The sequence below is a fragment of the Schistosoma mansoni genome, chromosome 4 (genome assembly GCF_000237925.1).
Source record: "Schistosoma mansoni strain Puerto Rico chromosome 4, complete genome".
Taxonomy (NCBI): Eukaryota; Metazoa; Platyhelminthes; class Trematoda; order Strigeidida; family Schistosomatidae; genus Schistosoma; species Schistosoma mansoni.
Window position 1 is genome coordinate 23,892,009 of NC_031498.1, and position 20,172 is coordinate 23,912,180.

General features: G+C 37.2%; 1 protein-coding gene across 1 annotated transcript; it reads right to left on the bottom strand.

The window, feature by feature from the left end:
* Nucleotides 1-109: 109 nt before the first annotated feature.
* On the bottom strand, nt 110-18,307 carry Smp_056620 (putative dna helicase recq1; the record flags this gene model as incomplete). The annotated part of the gene is made up of 9 exons (XM_018797262.1): nt 18,050-18,307; nt 15,759-15,865; nt 14,006-14,219; nt 12,941-13,179; nt 11,432-11,785; nt 9,975-10,056; nt 8,193-8,341; nt 2,275-2,638; nt 110-531 (listed from the first exon to the last, which is right to left on the bottom strand). Exons 1-9 carry the CDS (start codon nt 18,075-18,077, stop codon nt 110-112), a joined length of 1,959 nt encoding a protein of 652 aa, XP_018652322.1. The 5' UTR covers nt 18,078-18,307.
* Nucleotides 18,308-20,172: the final 1,865 nt, after the last annotated feature.

Here is a 20,172-nt window from a genome sequence, read left to right on the forward strand (position 1 = left end):
TTTAGGTTAACAGTTTTTTATATTCAAACATAAAATCACAGGTAATATATTTATAATACATAAGTAAATAAATTACACATAAAGCGTTACGCTAACAAATTGATATCAACTATGTAAGATCAACAATTTCAGTTGAATGTATTCTTTTTCGTTTAGCATCTACATGAAAACACTCTTCTTTCTTATTTGATAATAAATAAGGCATCAATTCAATGTGTTCATTATCAACTATATTGTCATTGTTTACAACATAACAAACAGTTGAATATGGTGTAAAATGAAAATCTAATTTTAAATATTGATGAATTAAACACCAAGATATGAAATGCTCATAAAATTGACGTTCAGGTTTTTCTTGATTTTTATTCAATAATTTTTGACTGATTGATTGTATTTGTTTATTACAAGTCATTAGATCAATTAATTTAGGGCCAGTTATCCTTTCTTGTTTTGTTAAACTTTGATCAAATAATAATTGTTTTGTTGCATTCAGTAATTCATTGGTTTTTATTTGAATCAGAGTGGATACATCTATATTATACCAAAAAACAACAACATGAGAAGTTGGACAATCAAATTGAGTGAATGTTAAGCAGTGTAGGGCTTGATATTAATGTGTATTGATTCAAATTATTAAACTTCAGATCAGTATAATGAAAGCGGTAATCAATAAGACGACAAGTAGAGCGAACAAAATGTTGATAATGATTGCAATGAAAAGTTGAATATAAAAGATACAATTTGAAAAAATGAATCCAAAGTATGCGATGACATTAAGTTCAATAATTAATCAATGATAAGCAGCGTGGGATCTGGTACATTTATGAGTCAGCTCAATTCATCACACCATATCAGCGCAGAAATAAATTGATCAAGACAAATTTCAGAGAGTATTAGAGCTAGTAACAGTATTAGTTGTAGCAGAGAAAATTAGGCATAAACAATATGAGCAAAGATTGATAGTGGCTAGCAATGGAATCTAGAACGCGCGTTTCGTCCTATTCGGGACTCGTCAGCTGGATGTACCTGCATCTCAGAGTTGATGTTCACCCTGGGACTCAAACCCAGTACCTTCATCTTTGCTTATAATGCTTGTGAATTAAGGCAATACGCACAGTATGCATATATGCCAATAAGAGACTGACCAGTTGCAGTCCTAAGCATCAATGGGAAGATTCAAACAAACAGTACTAAGTGAATATAAACAATATGATTTGAGAAGAGTTAACCTGCAGAGTGGAGAAGTATGAGACAGTTTCTTAACTGTAGACAAAAAGTGAACGTATCTGAGCCATATTACCCAACGTCTGCAACTGTTGGTTATGATTATTGAGCAGCTCCCAACCAGGTAGTCCGCATCTATCTAAAAGATTCAGTCCAACAGTTGGCGATTTCATGGACTAATGCCATGTTTTATTTTGATCGCTCTAAGCTATTTCTGCATCAGCCAAGATTTTAAATTGAGATATGCGGTGGATGGGCATAATTAGTACTGTTAAAGGAGTCCCAAAATATCCCACCATTAAAGTCTCGAGAGGCCCAGAAACTCCAGGAAACTTTTTACGCAATAAGCGTTGAATAGGTTTCGCAGAAACATCTAGGAAATGCACAGTTACGTGCTATATTTTGGACTGGAAATTTACTGATACTGCCACTGTATTTAATACGGTTTCAGAAACCCAAGGTTATGTGTAGCTCAACGAATAGCCTCGTTTTTTCTGTACGTGAACTAACCTTAAAGTAAAACTTATAATCGCAGCTCGGGCCTTCTCCCTATTGTCCCACTTGACGTGTATAAGTAGTTAAGGTCATAAGAACCATCTAAGAATACAGTTTAGGTGTATTGTTAGCAAGACTTATCACATAGATTTCCCTCATTTGGTCTCATATCATAATTATATCCATCTGGTAAAAACCGTGGCAATGATAGGGAGTGATTATGACAAAATACTGGAATTTCGCTTCATAAATATCTCCACTTCATCTTTTAGACTATTCTGGTGAGATTCACATTTGAAATGCATAAATCACTAAGAGAAGGTTTAACTCTTCAGGATAAGGTGTTACCGTGAAATTCTACATACTTTGATCTCAACTTTCGATGGATGATACACGTATAACGACTGCTCACTAAGCGTAATCGACCACCTAATTGGGAATAAAGAAGTAATCTACTAATGTGGTTCAGTATTTAATATTGGACAATTATAAAACAGTAATTAGGGAAATCGACTGATATAATCATTTGATTTATTTTAAAAGTGCTTGACTCACCTGACTTATTTGTGCTTTTACGTTGACAATTGTCACAAGCATTTTTACAGTCATCAGTAGACCAAGAAGTATCACCGAGATTTTTCGAAATTAAATAACGTCTACATTTATTTGGATCAATACAATATCCAACCATTTGATAAAGTTTTGCAATCCCTGTTCGTTCAGATGATACCATGCTGGCTAAACGAAACAGATCTGAAAAACGCCACATTAATATACAATCCGCCGAGTTCGAATCACGTCCCGCTCTACCTGATTCCTGATAATAATTTTCTAGACTTTTGCTCGAAGAAAAGTGTATTACAAAACGAACATCAGCTTTATCAATACCCATACCAAAAGCTACGGTGGCAACAATTACCTATGAACATTAGGGAAGAGTCATAAACAGAGAAAAAAGTTGACGATTCCAAAAATACACTAACCGGAAAAAAAAGAAAAATATGTAAAAACGAGTGGGTCATGTAAGCATATTATATTATGAAGGAAAATGGATATTCAATTCGATTGTCAACTTTAATTGAAAAAGTACTAAGAATCAAAAACATAGTTCAGTCAGTTGTATTTTCTTGAGGTACTCTGTATTTTGATGTAAACAACACCGTTGTGAAATTATGAAATCATACTGTTTTCCAAGTTTGTACGTTTTATACTAGTGACATATGTTCTGAAGTTTCAGTCAACGGGAGCACTAGAAAGCGGGAAAACCAACCTTATGGAAAGCACTATAGTTATGGTGAAAAAAATCTAAGAGGAGAGAATCAACAAAAAGCAGCATATTTTAAAAATGCTAGGAGTGTATGATCCTCTAAGACCAATTATTTGCACAGCTTCGAGGTTATACAAATGAAAATTGGACCCTCTTCTTCATTTCTAATACTTGTTTTTTAAATATCTGTAAACTACACCGTTACCACGATAGCATCATTGATGACTAAAACTATAAGTTATGCTGACAAATTCAGTCCAAAAAAAAGAATTTTTATTCTTTTAAGACAGGAACTATCACAGTTTGTTCCAATTGGTCTACTTAGGAGAAACTTCATTTGTACCAAGTATTTATGAGTGGAAATGCTGTCGTCCTTTTTTCGTACACTTAGTGTTTAGCTATTTTATTTATTTATTTAAACACATAAATATTGGTACAAAAAAGCACCAGATAGATATGTGCCGCACAAATCTCATTTGATTTGTGTGAGGGCTGTGATACTGCCCAAGTGCCCAAACTGAAGCTGGTGGTTTTCTTAGGGACCCACACCCGGAGCCTTTGACCTGAAGGTCTGATCCACAAGGCAGTGGAGCATCGTAAGCAGATGCAGTCCCATGGTAGTCGGTGACCAACGATTGATTTATACGCCATTTGTTCGCTCAAGATACTGGAGCCCATGTGCACCATCGGTTTGGAATCAGGGTTTTCCAACTCCCCTAGGTGGACCTTACGTGTCCACCAACCCGGTTAAAGCGCCGGACATTCGCTTTTCGTCCTCTCAATTTCGTAAACAACAGTAATGCCACGAGAAGGCAGTGAGTAGGACTTCCCTGACAGAGGCTGTATACGCGTGGCCGTGTAAGTGAATATCTGGTCTATACAACCACATCCAGGTCGAAAACCAGCTTGGTTTTCTCTAGTCTGCTCTTCACGAGCTCTAGTTAGTCAGTCAGCTACAACGTAGGACCAGGCACATATATGCATCGGTCCAAGTTGCCATACCTCGTTAGCACAACAAGATGAATACCGGATTCATAGAAGTAATTAATTTAGTGGTGGTAGTATATAAAGAAAGGTTGTATATAAGGATATAGTACAGGAAGGAAGAGAGATATGAAGCAATTTTAATCTCATAGTTTAAGAGAAGATAAAGAGTGTATACACCTACGCCATTGTGATCGATTCTGAGCCATGTCACCTAGAGTCTCCAACCATTGGTTACGATAGTCACGCGGACCCCAACCAGGTAGTCTGCATCTGCCAACATGGCTCAGGCTAGAAGTTAGTGACTTCAAACACTGATGCCATGTTTTGGTTTGGCCGCCCCTAACTCTCTTCCAACCATCCCCAATACTAGTCATCATAGCGCGTCGTGGTAATCTGTGTTCAGGCATACGTAACACATGGCCCAACCATCTCAGTCGATGAAGATTCATGACCTCATCAACTGATTTACCATCGTCCCCTAATACCCTGCGTCTAACCTCACTATTACTTACCCGGTTATCCCAGCAGATGCGAGCAATATTTCTAAGACATCTGTGGTCAAATACTAGTAACCTACGAGTATCTTCTACTCTTAATGGCCATGTTTCACAGCCGTAAAGTAGAACAGAGCGAACTGCTGCGCAGTATACTCGTCCCTTAATTGATAGACGGATATCTCGTCTTCGCCATAGGTGACGTAAGTTGGCAAAAGCCAAACGAGCTTTTTGAATCCGTGCTGAGATTTCGTCAGACACCAACCCATTAGGGCTGATCAGACTTCCAAGATAAGTGAAGTTGTCCACGCGTTCGACTACTTCACTCCCTATCCTTAGTTCGGGTGTTGATGCAGGCCAGTCCTGGAGTAACAATTTACATTTGGATGGGGAGAAACGCATCCCAAACATCCTGGCATTATTACTGAGTTCCAACAGAAGACTCTGCATTTTGTCAGCGTCTTCACCAAACAGGACTATGTCATCTGCGTATTCTAAGTCGCTTAGTGGTCCCCCTGGTAGGAGATCAATTCCTGTAAATTCAGTCGACGAGAGTGTTATTTCCAGCAACAGGTCCATAATGAAGTTAAACAAAAATGGGGATAGTGGACAGCCTTGACGTACACCACTTGACGTTGTAAAATCATATGACAGTTCGCCATAAGCTCTCACTCGACTGATAGTGTTCGAGTAAAGAGCCTTCACAAGGTTTATGTACTTCTCAGGTACACCTTTCAATGACAGACATTGCCACAGAACCTCTCGGTTTACAGAGTCAAATGCTGCTTTTAAGTCAAGAAAAACTATCATTGTCGGACGCCGATAAACGTGTCTGTGCTCTAAAACTTGACGAATGGTGAATATGTGGTCGATACAGCTACGACCAGGTCTGAAGCCAGTCTGATTTTCTCGTGTTTGCAGTTCACGAGTCTTAGTTAGGCGCCCGATAATTATTGAGGCTAGTATTTTAGATACTATGTTAGTCAGACTAATCCCTCTATGGTTATCGCAGGATGATTTTGACCCCTTTTTATATATTGGGACAATAAGTGATTGTGACCAGTCGGATGGGATTACATCCGTCTCCCAGATTTTAGCCAGAATATTAGTCAACCTAATCGCTAAAATTGGACCACCATATTTAAAGACCTCTGGAGCCAATCCATCTGGTCCAGCTGCTCTTCCTCGTTTCAGATTACCTATAGCCTTTTGAACTTCAAGTAGGGTCGGGGGGCCTACTTCAATGTTCCATTCAGGTTTTCTGGGAATAGTGGGTAGTTGTGCAGTAGCTGAAGGCCAGCTAAACTGTTCCTTAAAGTGTTCCGCCCATCGTTCTAAACGTTTGGGTTGAGAGCAGATAAGGGTTCCGTCTTTTTCGGAGATTGTCTCACTTACACTTGACTTCTTAATTCCAGTTTCTTTTATTAGTCTGATGAGTTGCCTGGTGTTGCCTACAGTCGCTGCCTTTTCCATCTCTTTTGCTTTCGTTGCCCACCACTGCTCACGATCGTTCCTTAGACTTTTAGTTAACCTAGATCTAATTTGTTTACGCTCTTCGTCATGTTCAGAGCCTGATGGGATGAGTTTACGCGAATCCATCAGTGAAATAGACTTAAAAGAAATCCATTGATTTTTTGGAGCCCTATGGTTTAAATGACTAATAGATGTTACTGCTGTTTCCACAGCTGTTCGTGTGTCTTTCCAAGCAGTATCTGGGTCAGTCTCGTTTACAGAACTGCCTAGATGTGAACTCAGTTGTTTCTGGAATTCGCATTTGGCTTTTTCGTCCTCCAGTTCAATCCTAATGCGTCTTCTTAGTGTACTTTTCCTGCGTCCATTGAGGTGCAGACAAATGCGCGCTCGTATTAAAGCGTGATCAGAGTCTAAACAAGTATTCCAATACGAGCGACAATCTTCTATTGAGCCTCTCCAACGATGACTGATGACAATATGGTCTATTTGAGTCCACCGTTGGTTTGGTGCAGGTGGTCGCCATGTTAGACGATGTCTCTCCTTATGTTTAAAATTAGTGCTTGCCAAAAATAAACGATTGTCTGAGCATAGTTGCAACAGACGATCACCATTATCGGTTCGTTGAGCCGGAATACTAAAACACCCACCTAAATGTCTTTCTGTTTGATTTAAGCTGCCTACCTGGGCATTAAAGTCACCCGCTACGACTACTATGTCTGAGCGCTTAGCTTTCTGAAGAAGCTCAGAGAGCTTTCTGTAAAAGTCATCTTTCACCTCATCATGGCTGCAGTCAGTGGGAGCGTAGGCAGAAACGACGAAAAGGCAACGACGTGTGTCCCTATCCTTCCGAGTTCTTACGGAGCCATTTAGCCGGACAGCACACAGGCGACTGTTAACGGGGATCCATTCTAGTAGTGCCTGTTCTGCCCTTGTACTTAGTGCTATGCCTACACCTGCAAGTCCGCGAGAACTAGCCAACGGGTCGCCAGATACACGGAGGGTGTATTTCGTTGGCTGTCCATTTTGGCGAGGTGAGGTCAAGTGAATGACCACACTGGGATCCTGTATGCGTGTTTCGGAGACACAGCATACATCAATGGTACGAGATTCTAGGGTTTTAGCTAAGGAGGCCTGTTGACCGATTTGACATAGGGTACGTACGTTGAAGGCTCCAATGTGTAGTTTGGAGCGAGGGTTTAGTAGACCTGGGACAGTGTTTCGCGCACTAGAATCGTTGGCCATGGTGACACTTGAGGAGGAAACCGAGAGAGGAAGTTTAGTGTTGAAAGTCAAGGTAGAAGGAATAGTAGGAATTGAAGAAGGAGATTGATTATGAATACAGTGGTCTTGAGTGCTGTTAGAGGTATGAGGGCAGTTATCACTTCCCGGTTGCCCACACCGTGGAAGGATTCTTCTAGAGGTACCTGAAAAGGAAATTGGGTTAGAAGTGGTCTTAATGACCTGAGAGCGTGACCGCAGTGCCCAAGGGACAACTGCTTGAGGTCGGTCACACACGACCTTTTTGTGGGTAGTTTTTGTGTTAGCTCCGTTCTTCAAAAAAAAACCTTACCGCCGGAGACGGATATCCGTGGGATAAGGCGAGGTGTGCATTTTTAGGGTCGACCTTTTCTAACCCCACCCCTCCTTGTGGGAAGGCAGCATCGCTGTCATGCTGGTTGTCTGAAGGAAACACCTTACTGCTGTCACACCCCTGTACAGTCAGCAGTACGACTTCGCCTTCGGACCTTGGGTTTGCTGCTTTTAGTCTCACTGCTCTTCAACCAACCTGTCTGGCATGGTAGGACCTCGAGGAACGATTGTTCCAGCCAGCATAGCTCGATTGCTTCATCACAATAGGCAAGCCCGACCACCACGTCAAGGTAGCAGCAACGGTGATTTGTTGCTCTAGTTAGGCGTTGAAGTATTATTGAAGCTAATATTTAAGACATTATATTAGTCAAACTGATTCCTCTGTGATTGTCACAAGGGGACTTTTGTCATTTCTTATAGACTGGCACAATCAGTGATTGTGACCAGTCAGATAGGATTACGTCCGGTTCCCAGATCCTACCTAAGACTTCAGTCAATCTCGCTGATAGTACTTACAAATGCTTTTTAATTATTTCCAGTAGTACAGTCAATAAGTGTATTTCAAAAATAGTATTTAAAACAGATTCTGAAGCATGCTCAGAAGATTTGTTGATAATTTTGATAAATAAAATACAATGATTAATACGCTAAAAATAACGTACTTGAATTTTTCCTTGACTCCAACCGGAATGAACTGTAGATCGATAATTAAAATCTAAGTTAGCATGATATGGAGCTACCTTTAACCCAAAGTTCTTTAGTTCTGAAGAAACATCTTCAGTATCTTTCTGAGAAAAACAGTATACAATGCCTAGAAATATACGAACAGAATAAAGACGAGTTTATCAGAAATTATTAAAGAATAAGTGAATAGCTTTCATAAAATAGACGGATTTCGGCTAGCAGAGAAATCCGGGACGAGCAGTTCATCCTACTTTGGGACTCGTCAGCTAAATTTGCTTGCATGCCAGAGTTGATGTTCACATTGAGACTCAAATGGAGTACATTTTGCAACAAATACATGTACCGGTAGATAAATCCACAAATTAAATAGTCTTGTAACTCATCAATATTGATGCAGGCCTCCTTAGTTTTACTGGACACATTATAGCTAAAGCCACTCAGTCAAGCATCCGCACCAGATCACGAGTAGGTACGCTGTGCTACGCACCCCTTACAACTACTATCCAGCTTCTCACATATCGATAACCTGCCAAATATATCTTCGAACTCTTTCATTTCTAACTTGGTCGGTACCCTTCGCTTATAAAGGCGTTGTCAAACTCCGAATACCTGTAGCATAGTTACACCTAACACATTATCCGCCGAATCCAAACATGAATATCAATGCTGAGATGCAGCCACATTCAAATGACGATTCCCAAAATAATACGGAACGAGCACCATAGACTCGATTACTGGCCACAATCCATCTATCCTTTAAAACGTGTAATCAAATGGCTATGAGATTTGTTAACTCTGGACATTATTGTTACATAGTGTTATACAAAATAAAGTCAGATTAAATATATACAACTGTAGTGGTGTTTTGTATTATTTTTATTTTGTTTTATATGCTTAAAACCACTACTAAGCTATTATTGAAGTAGTGTATCGTCTTTATAATTCTAAATTCAAGTGGTGAAAATAAGTGGATTTATTTATTTAAATCAGAAAAACTAACTTAAAATCAACCTTTTTCTGTTATGTGACGAACTCAAAAACTATTTTTTTGACATTTCGATATAAATAAACAAACGATATATTAAACGAACACCCTTACTCAGTTCAAATTAACAGAGAACAATAAGACCATATGGTGAATATGTAATAGGAAACATGCTCCCAAATGCCCTGGTATGGCCGAGAGTGGGGAGAGTCCGCTCTCCTTCTCCAAATGCTCTCATATGGCCACGCGTATACAGCCTCTGTCAGGGAAGTCCTACTCACTGCCTTCTCGTGGCTAGGGTGTCGTCCACGAAAATGAGAGGACGAAAAGCGAATGTCCGGCGCCTTAACCGGGTTGGTGGACACGGAAAGTCCACCTAGGGGAGTTGGAAAACCCTGATTCCAAACCAATGGTGCACATGGGCTCCAGTATCTTGAGGGAACAAATGTCGTACGAACCGATTGTTAGTCACCGGCTACCATGGGACTGCATCTCCTCACGATGCTCCACTGACTTGTGGATCAGACCTTCAGGTCAAAGGCTCCGGGTGTGGGTCCCTAAGAAAACCACCAGCTTCAGTTTGGGCACTTGGGCAGTATCACAGCCTTCACACAAATCAAATGAAAGTTATGCGGTGCATATGTATCTGGTGCCCCTTTGTACCAATATTTATGTGTTTAAATAATAATAATAAAAAAAAGAGAAACATTGAATTCAAACAAAATAACTATTAGTTTATCATTGAATAGAATAATAATTCAAATAGAATATTTACCTGATTGATTAATATAATTTTTATTAATTAATTCATATAAATATTTAACAGATGCTTTGATAGATCCACTGACTGGTTTAACCTATGTAAATAAGTTGGAGGAAAAGTGATAAACAATAAAATGTTTCTCATGAAAATTATTGAGGCATAAATCAATCATAGTGATTATAGGATATGGCATGAACATGAAACAGTCCCAGGTGCCAAAGCTCATATCAGAAACATATTGAAAGAAAAACAAAAAATTGTAAGTCCTAGTAGAGCAAAAAATATGAAATCTATTAGAAATCTAAACTTGATAAATACAGTTACAGCTTAAGAGGTTTTCTTTTCCTGTCACATTTTCAATGATTATCCTTGTGAAAACAAAGATATCAATGAATTAAAGGAAATATAAGCATATTCACAGACAAGATAGGCAGATACCCAACCAATTAGAGACACTTCTATAATCATCTAAACATCAGTGTAGTATGTAGCCTTAAACCTGAATAAGTGATGTGGGATTTAAGATGGTGTTAAAAATCAAATCATAATTGTACACAAAGACTAATACGCCTCAGTAAGCAATTTGGGTGATAGTCATTAGATAACTGTTTATGAGAAGTTATTTAAAACCAAACTATAATTCCCAGAAAATAATTTGGAAGTAAGGACATATGGGGCAGAGTAAGATTCACACAATTGAGCGCTTTGTAGATCATCAGTAAAGCTTGATTCTATGAATGTAGAAATCAGACTTGAGAATAGGTCATTTAGAAGAAAATCATAATATGTTTACGAGATTCTAATAAACCAAACAGATGGATAAATAGCTTACTCTATAAACGATATATCTGTCTACTGCAGGGAGAGTATACAACACAGCAGTTTGCTCTTTTTTACTTTACAACTGTGAAAACTGCCCCTTGAAAGCAGAGGACAGGAGCAGTTAACTAGTATTTAACCGTAGATATCTTCCAAACATCTCATATAGTCGAAATAATAAGTCAATACGCACAGTATTCACATATGCCAATAAGAGACTGATCAATTGCATTCCTAAACATCAATGGGAAGATTCAAACAAACAATACCAAGTAAATTTAAACTTCACCCAATTGTACAAGCAAGTGGCTACCATGACTCAGTAGCTAAGTGGATAACGTGGTGGCGTTTGAGGCAAACGGCACTGGGTTCGAGTCCCAGAGTGAACATCAACTCTGAGATACAAGTACATCTAGCTGACGAGTCCCACATAGGATGAAACGCGCGTCCTGGATTCCACAGCTAGCCACTATCCATCTTTGTTTATAAGTCAATACTGTTTCAGTTAAATCTACAGTATTAGGTAAAAATGACAAATCGGTTAAGGAAGCAATAAATTTAATCTATATTGAATTTTTAGCAATTCAGTTTAACAATTAATGGTTAAAAAAGAAACAAACAAGCAAGAATCATATACCAAGTTAACTTACATAATAATTTAAATTTTCTCGATTATAACTAGTTCTTAATACTAAACATTTGTCTACATTAAGACCCAACATATTCTCTATATCTACAATTATTTCAGTAGTTGCAGTTGCAGTTAAACCAATAATTGGTACATTTGAAAATTGACGTCTTAATATATGTAGAAATTTATAATCCGGTCTAAAATCATGACCCCATTGACTAGCACAATGTACTTCATCAATAGCAATACAAGCTAATCGATTTGTTGAATAAACAATCTCTAAACGATTTAATAATAATTTACTTTTAGCCAATTTTTCTGGAGTTACATATAATAAGCGTAAATTAGATTTTGTTGAAGCATTTGTTTTGCTCTAAATTTTTTTTTAAAAATAAATAAATAAAAGGAAGACATAATTGAGTAAAATTGGTGAGAAAAAATTTCTTTTGTTATTAATCTATTAGTCAATTGAGAAAGAAAACATCAAATACTGCGCAGCAGTTCGCTCTGTTTTACTTTACGGCTGCAAAACGTGTCCATTAAAAGTAGAAGATACTCGTAAGTTACTAGTATTTGATCATAGATGTCTTAGAAATATTGCTCGCATTTGCTGGGATCATAGGGTAAGTAATGGTGAGGTTAGACATAGGGTATTAAGAAATGATGGTAAATCAGTTGATGAGGTCATGGATCTTCATCGACCGGGGTGGTTAGGCCACGTGTTACGTATGCCTGAACACCAATTACCACGACGCGCTATGCTGACTAGTGTAAGGGAGGGTTGGAAAAGAGTTAGAGGCGGCCAAACCAAAACGTGGAAGCAGTGCTTGAAGTCACTAACTTCTAGTCTGAGCCATATTGGTAGATGCAGACTACTTGGTTGGTGTCAGCGCGACTATCGTAACCAATGGTTGGAGATTCTGTGTGACATGGCTCAGAACCGATCACAATGGCGTAGGTGTATACACTCTCTATCTTCCCTTAAACCTTGAGATTAAAATTGCTTCATATCTGTCTTTCTTCCTGTACTATATCCTTACAAACAATCTTTCTTTTATATATTACCACCAGTTAATTAACTACTATGAATTTGGTGTTCATCTTGTTGTGCTAATGGGGTATGGCAACTTGGACCGATGCATATATGTGCCTGGTCCTACGTTGTAGCTGACTGACTGACTGAAGGATTCATATCCAACTCATTTGGCTTTTCATTTGCCTAATATATTAAAAAGCATTGAAAATCGAAGTAATGTCACATTGTTTCAGATAGTGAACTAGTGTCTGACAAAAGAACAGGCGCTTTGAGTCTTTACTCTAAATAAACTTTAAACCATATCAATAATGATTCACAATTATTAATATACTTTGTAAGAGGGTAATGTTACACTGGGTTTCATGAGAATCAAGCACTTACTAGGCTTTTAGATGACCTGAAAAGTACAGCTCGATTCTGTGGCGTAACCATACAGGTACCAGGATCCCTAGTGAACAAATAATAATAATAATAATCAGTTTATTAACTAACAGGTTTTTCTGCAAGCAATGAGAGAATTCGACGTTGTTCTTGTAATGGTGTATTCGCATCTAAAACTGCAATTGTATCTGGTTCAAGGCTGTATCTGGTCAAGTTAATCGATTGATCAACCATTAAAGAAACTAATGGACTTATAACTAACGTTAATGAACCACGATATCGTCCGTTCACTTTGAAAGCATTAACATTAAGTAATGCAGGTAATTGATATACCAAACTTTTGCCTGCGCCTAAATATTATGGAAAAAGAAATGAATAAAAAACAATAAAATCATACTAGATAATTTATTTATTAAGATTCCATACAGGAAATTATATATATTTCTTAGGAGGTTTTTGTCAGTAAAGCTGTAACGGGAACGATGTATATATCGGTGTGGGACTACTTATTCGTAAAAATGGCGTTTGAAGGCAATTAATTCACAGATTTCGATTAAATTAAATGTGCGAAGATTGTAAAGAACAAGTTCTAAAAAAACATTCATCGATCGTTCAAGGACTCTTGTCAATTTTTTTAACTGCGCAACATATAACCAGGGAAGAAAAGAATTCGAAAAAGTGATTTACATCTACAAGCTTTACGCACTTAACGAAAAACCGACAAAAAATTAGATGTCATCTATGCGTATGTCCCCGTTACAGTTGCGGGTGATGATCAATCAGACTTATGCCTTATTATAGGTATCATTACCAAGGTTTGACTTGATAATTTCGAATAAACTGAGCATTGGGTAGATTGTTAGAAATAAATTAATATATTTGTAATATCCCGATGAGTAAAAAAATCAAATTTTATGACGTTTCGTGACTCCGTGTAAGCTATTTCTTGATGGAGAAATAACCAAAATCGATGATTCCCTGTTGTACTCTCTGCTGTTGACTGTGCTATGGGAATCTTCAAGTTAATATCAATCCATGATAGAAACTATTTTATTACGAAACGAATATCAAACTTTTTTCATTAGCAAAGTATTATACACCTAATAATCGAAAACTTGTATATAAGCTATTAATGAAATACATAACGTTTTAAAACGTGCCTACCCACCTACCTACCTGTAGGCATAACTAGGATTACATCACGACCATCTAAAACTGCATTAATTGCTGTTATTTGTAAAGGACGAAATTCTGAAATTTGAAAGACTTCTTTTCTCACTCGATTCACTTCTGAAGTCCATGGGAATAATGATTCTGAATTGTATTCAGATGATTTATCTAAAGAATTTGAAATTTCTTGAACACGGGCTGTAGTTAATTGAGATTTTAACTATGAGTTACAATAAAAATGAGAGGATATAAATCACACTATATACAAAAGTGATTGACAAATAAGGTGGTCATCAACTATAGAACAAAATATTAAAAATCCTGTCCGTTCGTAAAACGTTTGAATATTTGGATATACTCGTTAGTGCTCAGGTCTCGAACTTTGTTGAAGAATCCCCTGTTAAGACGAAACGGCTGCCCAGTGCTTCATGGTTATCCAGCTAAAATAAGCTAATGATGTAAAACTGTAATAAAAGCGTTGAATTTGTTTCAGTCTTTAGGGTGACCAAAAGTAAATGATGGATTGACTGATTGAAGATATACACCATTGGACACTAACTCAACGGCCTGAAAATAACGCATTAACTACAAAGTCTAAACGTTTTGAGTTTGATTCATAATAAGACCTTAGATGAACACCAATAAAGAAAAGTATAACAGAGCGACAAAGTTATGATTATCTCCTGCATTTTAATGGTGTTTAGCTTAAGTCCGTTAGCGATGTGTACTGTAAATTATTTACAGATATATATCGTCTTGCGATTCAATATTGTGAATAAGATAAACTATTCTTAGAAAACTGTTCAATGTGGGAGCTAGTGCCATTATTACAAGAGCTGGCATATCGATATGAAAATACAATTATATTTTAGTACTTTGTCGAACAGACCAAATCACACTCAATGGAGTTCTGGAAGAGTAGGCAACTTTTACATGCTTAGGTAGTATCATTCATAAACAAGGGGGATTTGATGCAGATGTGAAGGCATGGATTATAAAATCAAGAGCACCATTCCGAGTGCTGAAGAACATATGGGACTCAAAACAACTGTCAAGCAACACCAAAATCAGAATTTTTAATACGAATGTCAAGACAGTTTTACTGTAAGAGGCGAAGACATGGAAAACTACTACAACCATCATCAAAACGGTATTGGTATTTATAGAAGGTTGTCTACACAGGAAACTACATATCCTTTGGTCAGACATCATCAGCAAAAGCCTACTACAGGAGAGAACAAACCAGCTTTCATTTGAAAAAATTAGTAAAGACGCTAGAGGAGGGTAGGACACACATTACGGAAATCGTCAAACTGCATTATGAGGCAAGCTCACCAAGGCAAAATGAAAAGTGCCGAACCAAAGCACACATTGCGCCGGGAATCACAGGCAGATATCAAAAGAACATTCAACAATGATATGAAATTTATATTCTTGCCCCCAGAAGGGGCATCAGTACGGCTAGCTGACGAGTGTCGATTAACACGTAAACTAGGTTCAGGTTTTCCATCCAACTACTTCCAACCAAATAACATCAAAACCCCACTTCACCGACTTTGATTTTCGCAACTGATTAGTACAACTAGGTCATCCACATAGAAATTGTCTCAAAAATGAGATCATACGAGTTTGTATCTGGGTAATGAGTTTTTACAAAATGAAATATTGCTACAATTTGACTAGTTTAAATCGACAAGTATTTGAAAAGCATTAAAATAATACAAACTTGGTAATATAAATAATATACAGTAAGAATTACTTGATCATATTGTACTTGTAAGTTTTTACGTTGATGATTTAATTCATCAATCTGTTTTGTGATAGAATCAATATTCTTTTTAAGACTTTTTAACGTCTCTTGTATTCCTACAAAATATAATTACATAAAAAATGTTTTAATGGGATAAAATATTGGTGACAACCTATACGAATCAATTAATACGAAGTGGCTAAATTTTACATTATTGGTTGATGGCATAGGAACAAATTTCGACTCAGTGTTAATAAATCAAAACGGTTGGTCAGTGATTCTTGATTTTTTAAATCACTCATCGGCCGTGGTAAGAAGAACGAAAATTGATTGTCAAGTTGAGCCTCTTCAGAAAACCTACACATACTTTTCCAGTCACACAAAAGGTGCTAGAATGGGATGTCATTCAGCTACAATGTAGGACCACGCACATATGCATCGGTTCAACTTGCCACATCTCATTAGCACTACAAGATGAACACCGAATTCATAGCAGTTATTTTGATGATAGTAAAAAACATTTCATATAAGGGTGTGATACAGGGAGAAATAATTTGTTCGTAGACAGAAAGGTATAAAGTAATCTCACGGTTCGAGGTCAGACAAAGAGTGTAAACACTTAAGTCATTGTGATCGATTTTGAGCCATGTCACCCGGAGTCTCCAACTATCGGTTACGATAGTCGCGCTGATCCCAACCAAGCAGTTTGCATCTACCAATATGGCTCAGACTAGAAGTTAGTGACTTCAAGCACTGATGCCACGTTTTGGTTTGTCCGCCCCCTTAACTTTATTTCATCGCTCTTCTGGACATCATCAGCACATATTTCAAGCAGAAGTGAAGTACTCGAAATTTATCCACATATGACTAACAGCTTGTCTTGTCGATATTGATTGGTTATTGTTCACCTTCAACCTATTACTGTTTGCATCTTTATTTTGATTGTCTCTCCCATTCTACTTGATCCTATATTTGTCCATGATTTTTCTGATTGGTTAGTAAATCGAACAGATTTCGATTTGTTTATTGATTGGTAATTGGCCGGAGTGTCAAGCTTCCAGAAATTCTCTGGTGTTCTTAACGTTCTCTATACAAAATATCGACATGAACATGTGTCCACATGCATTAGTATAAGCGGAGAAACATTATGATGTATGACCGATAACATATTCATGCAGCCGATGATGAAGGGGGCTTCCACCTTGACCGATGTAGTGTTTTTCACAATCGGAACAGTCTATTTTTAGATGATTTTCAGTTTTTCTTCTTTTGTTATTTTATCCTTAGGTTTGCGTAAGATTGGTTGAAGTGATTTTAGTGGCTTATGTTCTCGTTTGAAGTGTAATGCATCAACTTGCGGTCGTATCCGACAATGGTTCACAGTTCACCTCTACTCAGTTCCAAGATTTTTGAAAACTTCTATCTATCAAGCATCTCCGCTCCCAACCATACCACCCACAATCAAACGGTCAAGCAGAAAGATTTGTGGATACATTCAAGAGAGTATTGACCAAGACAAAAGGGGAGGGGACGCCAGTGGAAACATTTCAGAACTTGTTATTCGTCTACCAAATGGATATCTTTAATCTGCCAGTAGACCCAACACAAGAAGAAGCTCAACAAGTCGGTCTACGGTCCAGAAGGTGGTCACTACGCCAACGGCGACAGACAGTCAGAACGCAAGAGGACCCCAAGAAAGTTCGTTATTAGGGGGAGGGGTATGGGGGATGTTAAATCCCCAAAACTTACTTGGTAAATGACGTATTTTTGTAATTTTATTTTGAAAATTTGAATTTCTTTGTTTTCGCACCAAAAGCGCTCCTTTCACCTTCGAATCGTATTTCCCACTTGGAAATATCGTAAACGCTATTGGTTCGTTGCATCTTTTAGTGTGTTATTTTGTAATGCTTCCCAAGGACAATTTTATACTGTATATATACGTTTGATTTCTTCCCCTTGTGATTGCTGTGCTTCTGGCTGTTTATGGAATATATATTCCCCCTATTTCGTCTTGGACTTTTTACTCTAGTTAGCTGGGTCTGGGAAGCGTCAGAATAGCTAGCTTATTGGTCTCTGGACACAAGTCTTTGTTCTATTCGCTGACTAAGTGAATTTCAGAACGCTTCAGATATAACATTACTAAATTTCGATTAAGCTTTCGTTAAGCAATAATGTTTTGTGAGTTAAATGCTAAGTATATAGTATTTCAAATGGGAACTTATCATACTACACACAAAAAAAACTCGATAATTATGGTAAAGAATTAGAAAACAATTTCAAGCAAACAACAAAGTGCACACCTTGTGTTGTAGACGATGATGAATCCATTAAGATGAACAGTGTTCAAACAAAATAGTACTGAAAATATCAATGAATTTAAAATGAAGAAAATTAAAGATTATTATCAAGTAAAGAGAAACAAAATTGTGCTATGCCAAACAGTACGTTTTTCCTATCTAACATTAAGGATTTGATTTGTTTACTAAGAAGCATTGTCCACATTTAAATATTTGTACTTGATAATTAACAGTGATTAAAGTTAGCAGCATAAATCTTTGGACGTTAACATTTAGAAGTTTCGTAACAAAACCTGAAGATCCTGAGTTTGATCCTTATTAAGGAATCTTGTATTAGGAGTTAAAAAGCTACTCAGTACTTCCTAGTTTTTAACGGTTGGATAACCGAAGTTAGTCTGTGATGTAAAGTGTCAAATACGCAGATGAATGTTGTTTTCTATCAGGTTTAACGGCGTCATAAATGAAGAATGTTACAGAGTTCCGAAACCGTAAAAAATAGTTGTCCAGTGTTTTATGACTTTTTGTAACAGTTCTCTATGTGAAAGGATTTCGTGATCCAAATCATCCTGAAATTTTAATAAGATACTTAAATCATCAATCAACTTAAAAGATACGTTTCTCTAACCACAGAATATCTCAACCATAACTAAAACTCATGATCACATTGTACTAGATTTTCGAATCTTCATCTATTTTGGGGAGTCAAAGGTATATATATATATATATATATATATATATATATATATATATATATTAATAGGGTAAACTGAAAAACTAGCACGTAGTTATTAAGTCTTGCTGATGGGTAGAAAGACACTTTATCCAGAATTTGTGAAAATCCAACTGAGTTGATCAATGAAACACAGTTTCATGATATATTAAAGCACTACAATTACAAAGCGATAAACTATGGATTATTTTGTGACATATTTTGAACGATTCTACTTCATCAGAAGGGAGTTCGTGGAGATTTTAGTAATTTTTTATGGTTGAATTCATAAATCGATTGAAGCTAGACCACCATAGAAAACCTGGAAGCACTAGACGGCCGTTTCGTCCTATTGTGAGACTCCTCAGCAGTGCGCATCCACGATCCCGCCTCGCGAGATTCGAACCCAGGACCTACCAGTCTCGCTCGCAAGCGCTTAGCCTCTAGACCACTGAGCAGGCATCCAACAGTGTTAATGTCCAACTTCAACTAATCGACGAAATTGAGTAACCGTCCACTATTTGTTTACAGTGGATTGATATCTCACAACAGACTTGGTTGTACTCCACTGGTCACTGGTATAATTAAAAGAACACCTAGAGTAGTTCAAAAACAATAAGGGCAAATTCATATGAACCAATAATGGTTGAAAATATACGTGATCAAGATTGAGATATTTCGCATCAACCCCTAGTACTCAAACGGCTTACTGATTCAAAAAACAATCAAAACGTTTTTATGGGTTAACGACAGTTCGTGGCTAAAAACCATCTTGATATTAAAGCACCTTTTACAATCCAGCTCAGTAAGTAGTATTCCTGTTAGATACTTGCTAACAACGAAAGTTAGTACGTGTGTTTCATTCTAATTGGGACTTGCTAGCTGGATATACCTGCACCCCAGTGTTAACGCTTACAACATTAAAGACCTTTCACTTGAAATACGAACCTGTTTTCCACTGAGCCCAGACAGCCGCTACATTCCGCAAAGGTATGAATTTTATTTGTATGAGTACGTACTTTTCTATTGTCTGGTTTAAGGATAGCAAGTGATAATGAGTGCAGGAAATTTTTATGTATAGATAAAATGAAATGTGGATGACTTAGATTTGAACCCGACCTATTATTTATATCTTGGTAGATGAAATAAATATTTATAGTAAATATGTATAAATGAAAGTTTTTGTGAACTCTCCATAATCCTTCAAGCAAATATCACCAGTACAAACAAGGGACGATAACAATCAATTAAGATCAAGGTTAAAAGGGCAAACTGTCAGAAATATGTAGAGATATTCGAATAGTTTACTTCTATCTAAAGATTGTGCTGATGTTGTCCAGAAAAACAATGAAATCTTCATGATTAAACCACACAGTTCAGAGCGCAAAAATTCCCCAAAATCATTCTCCTAAGCTAC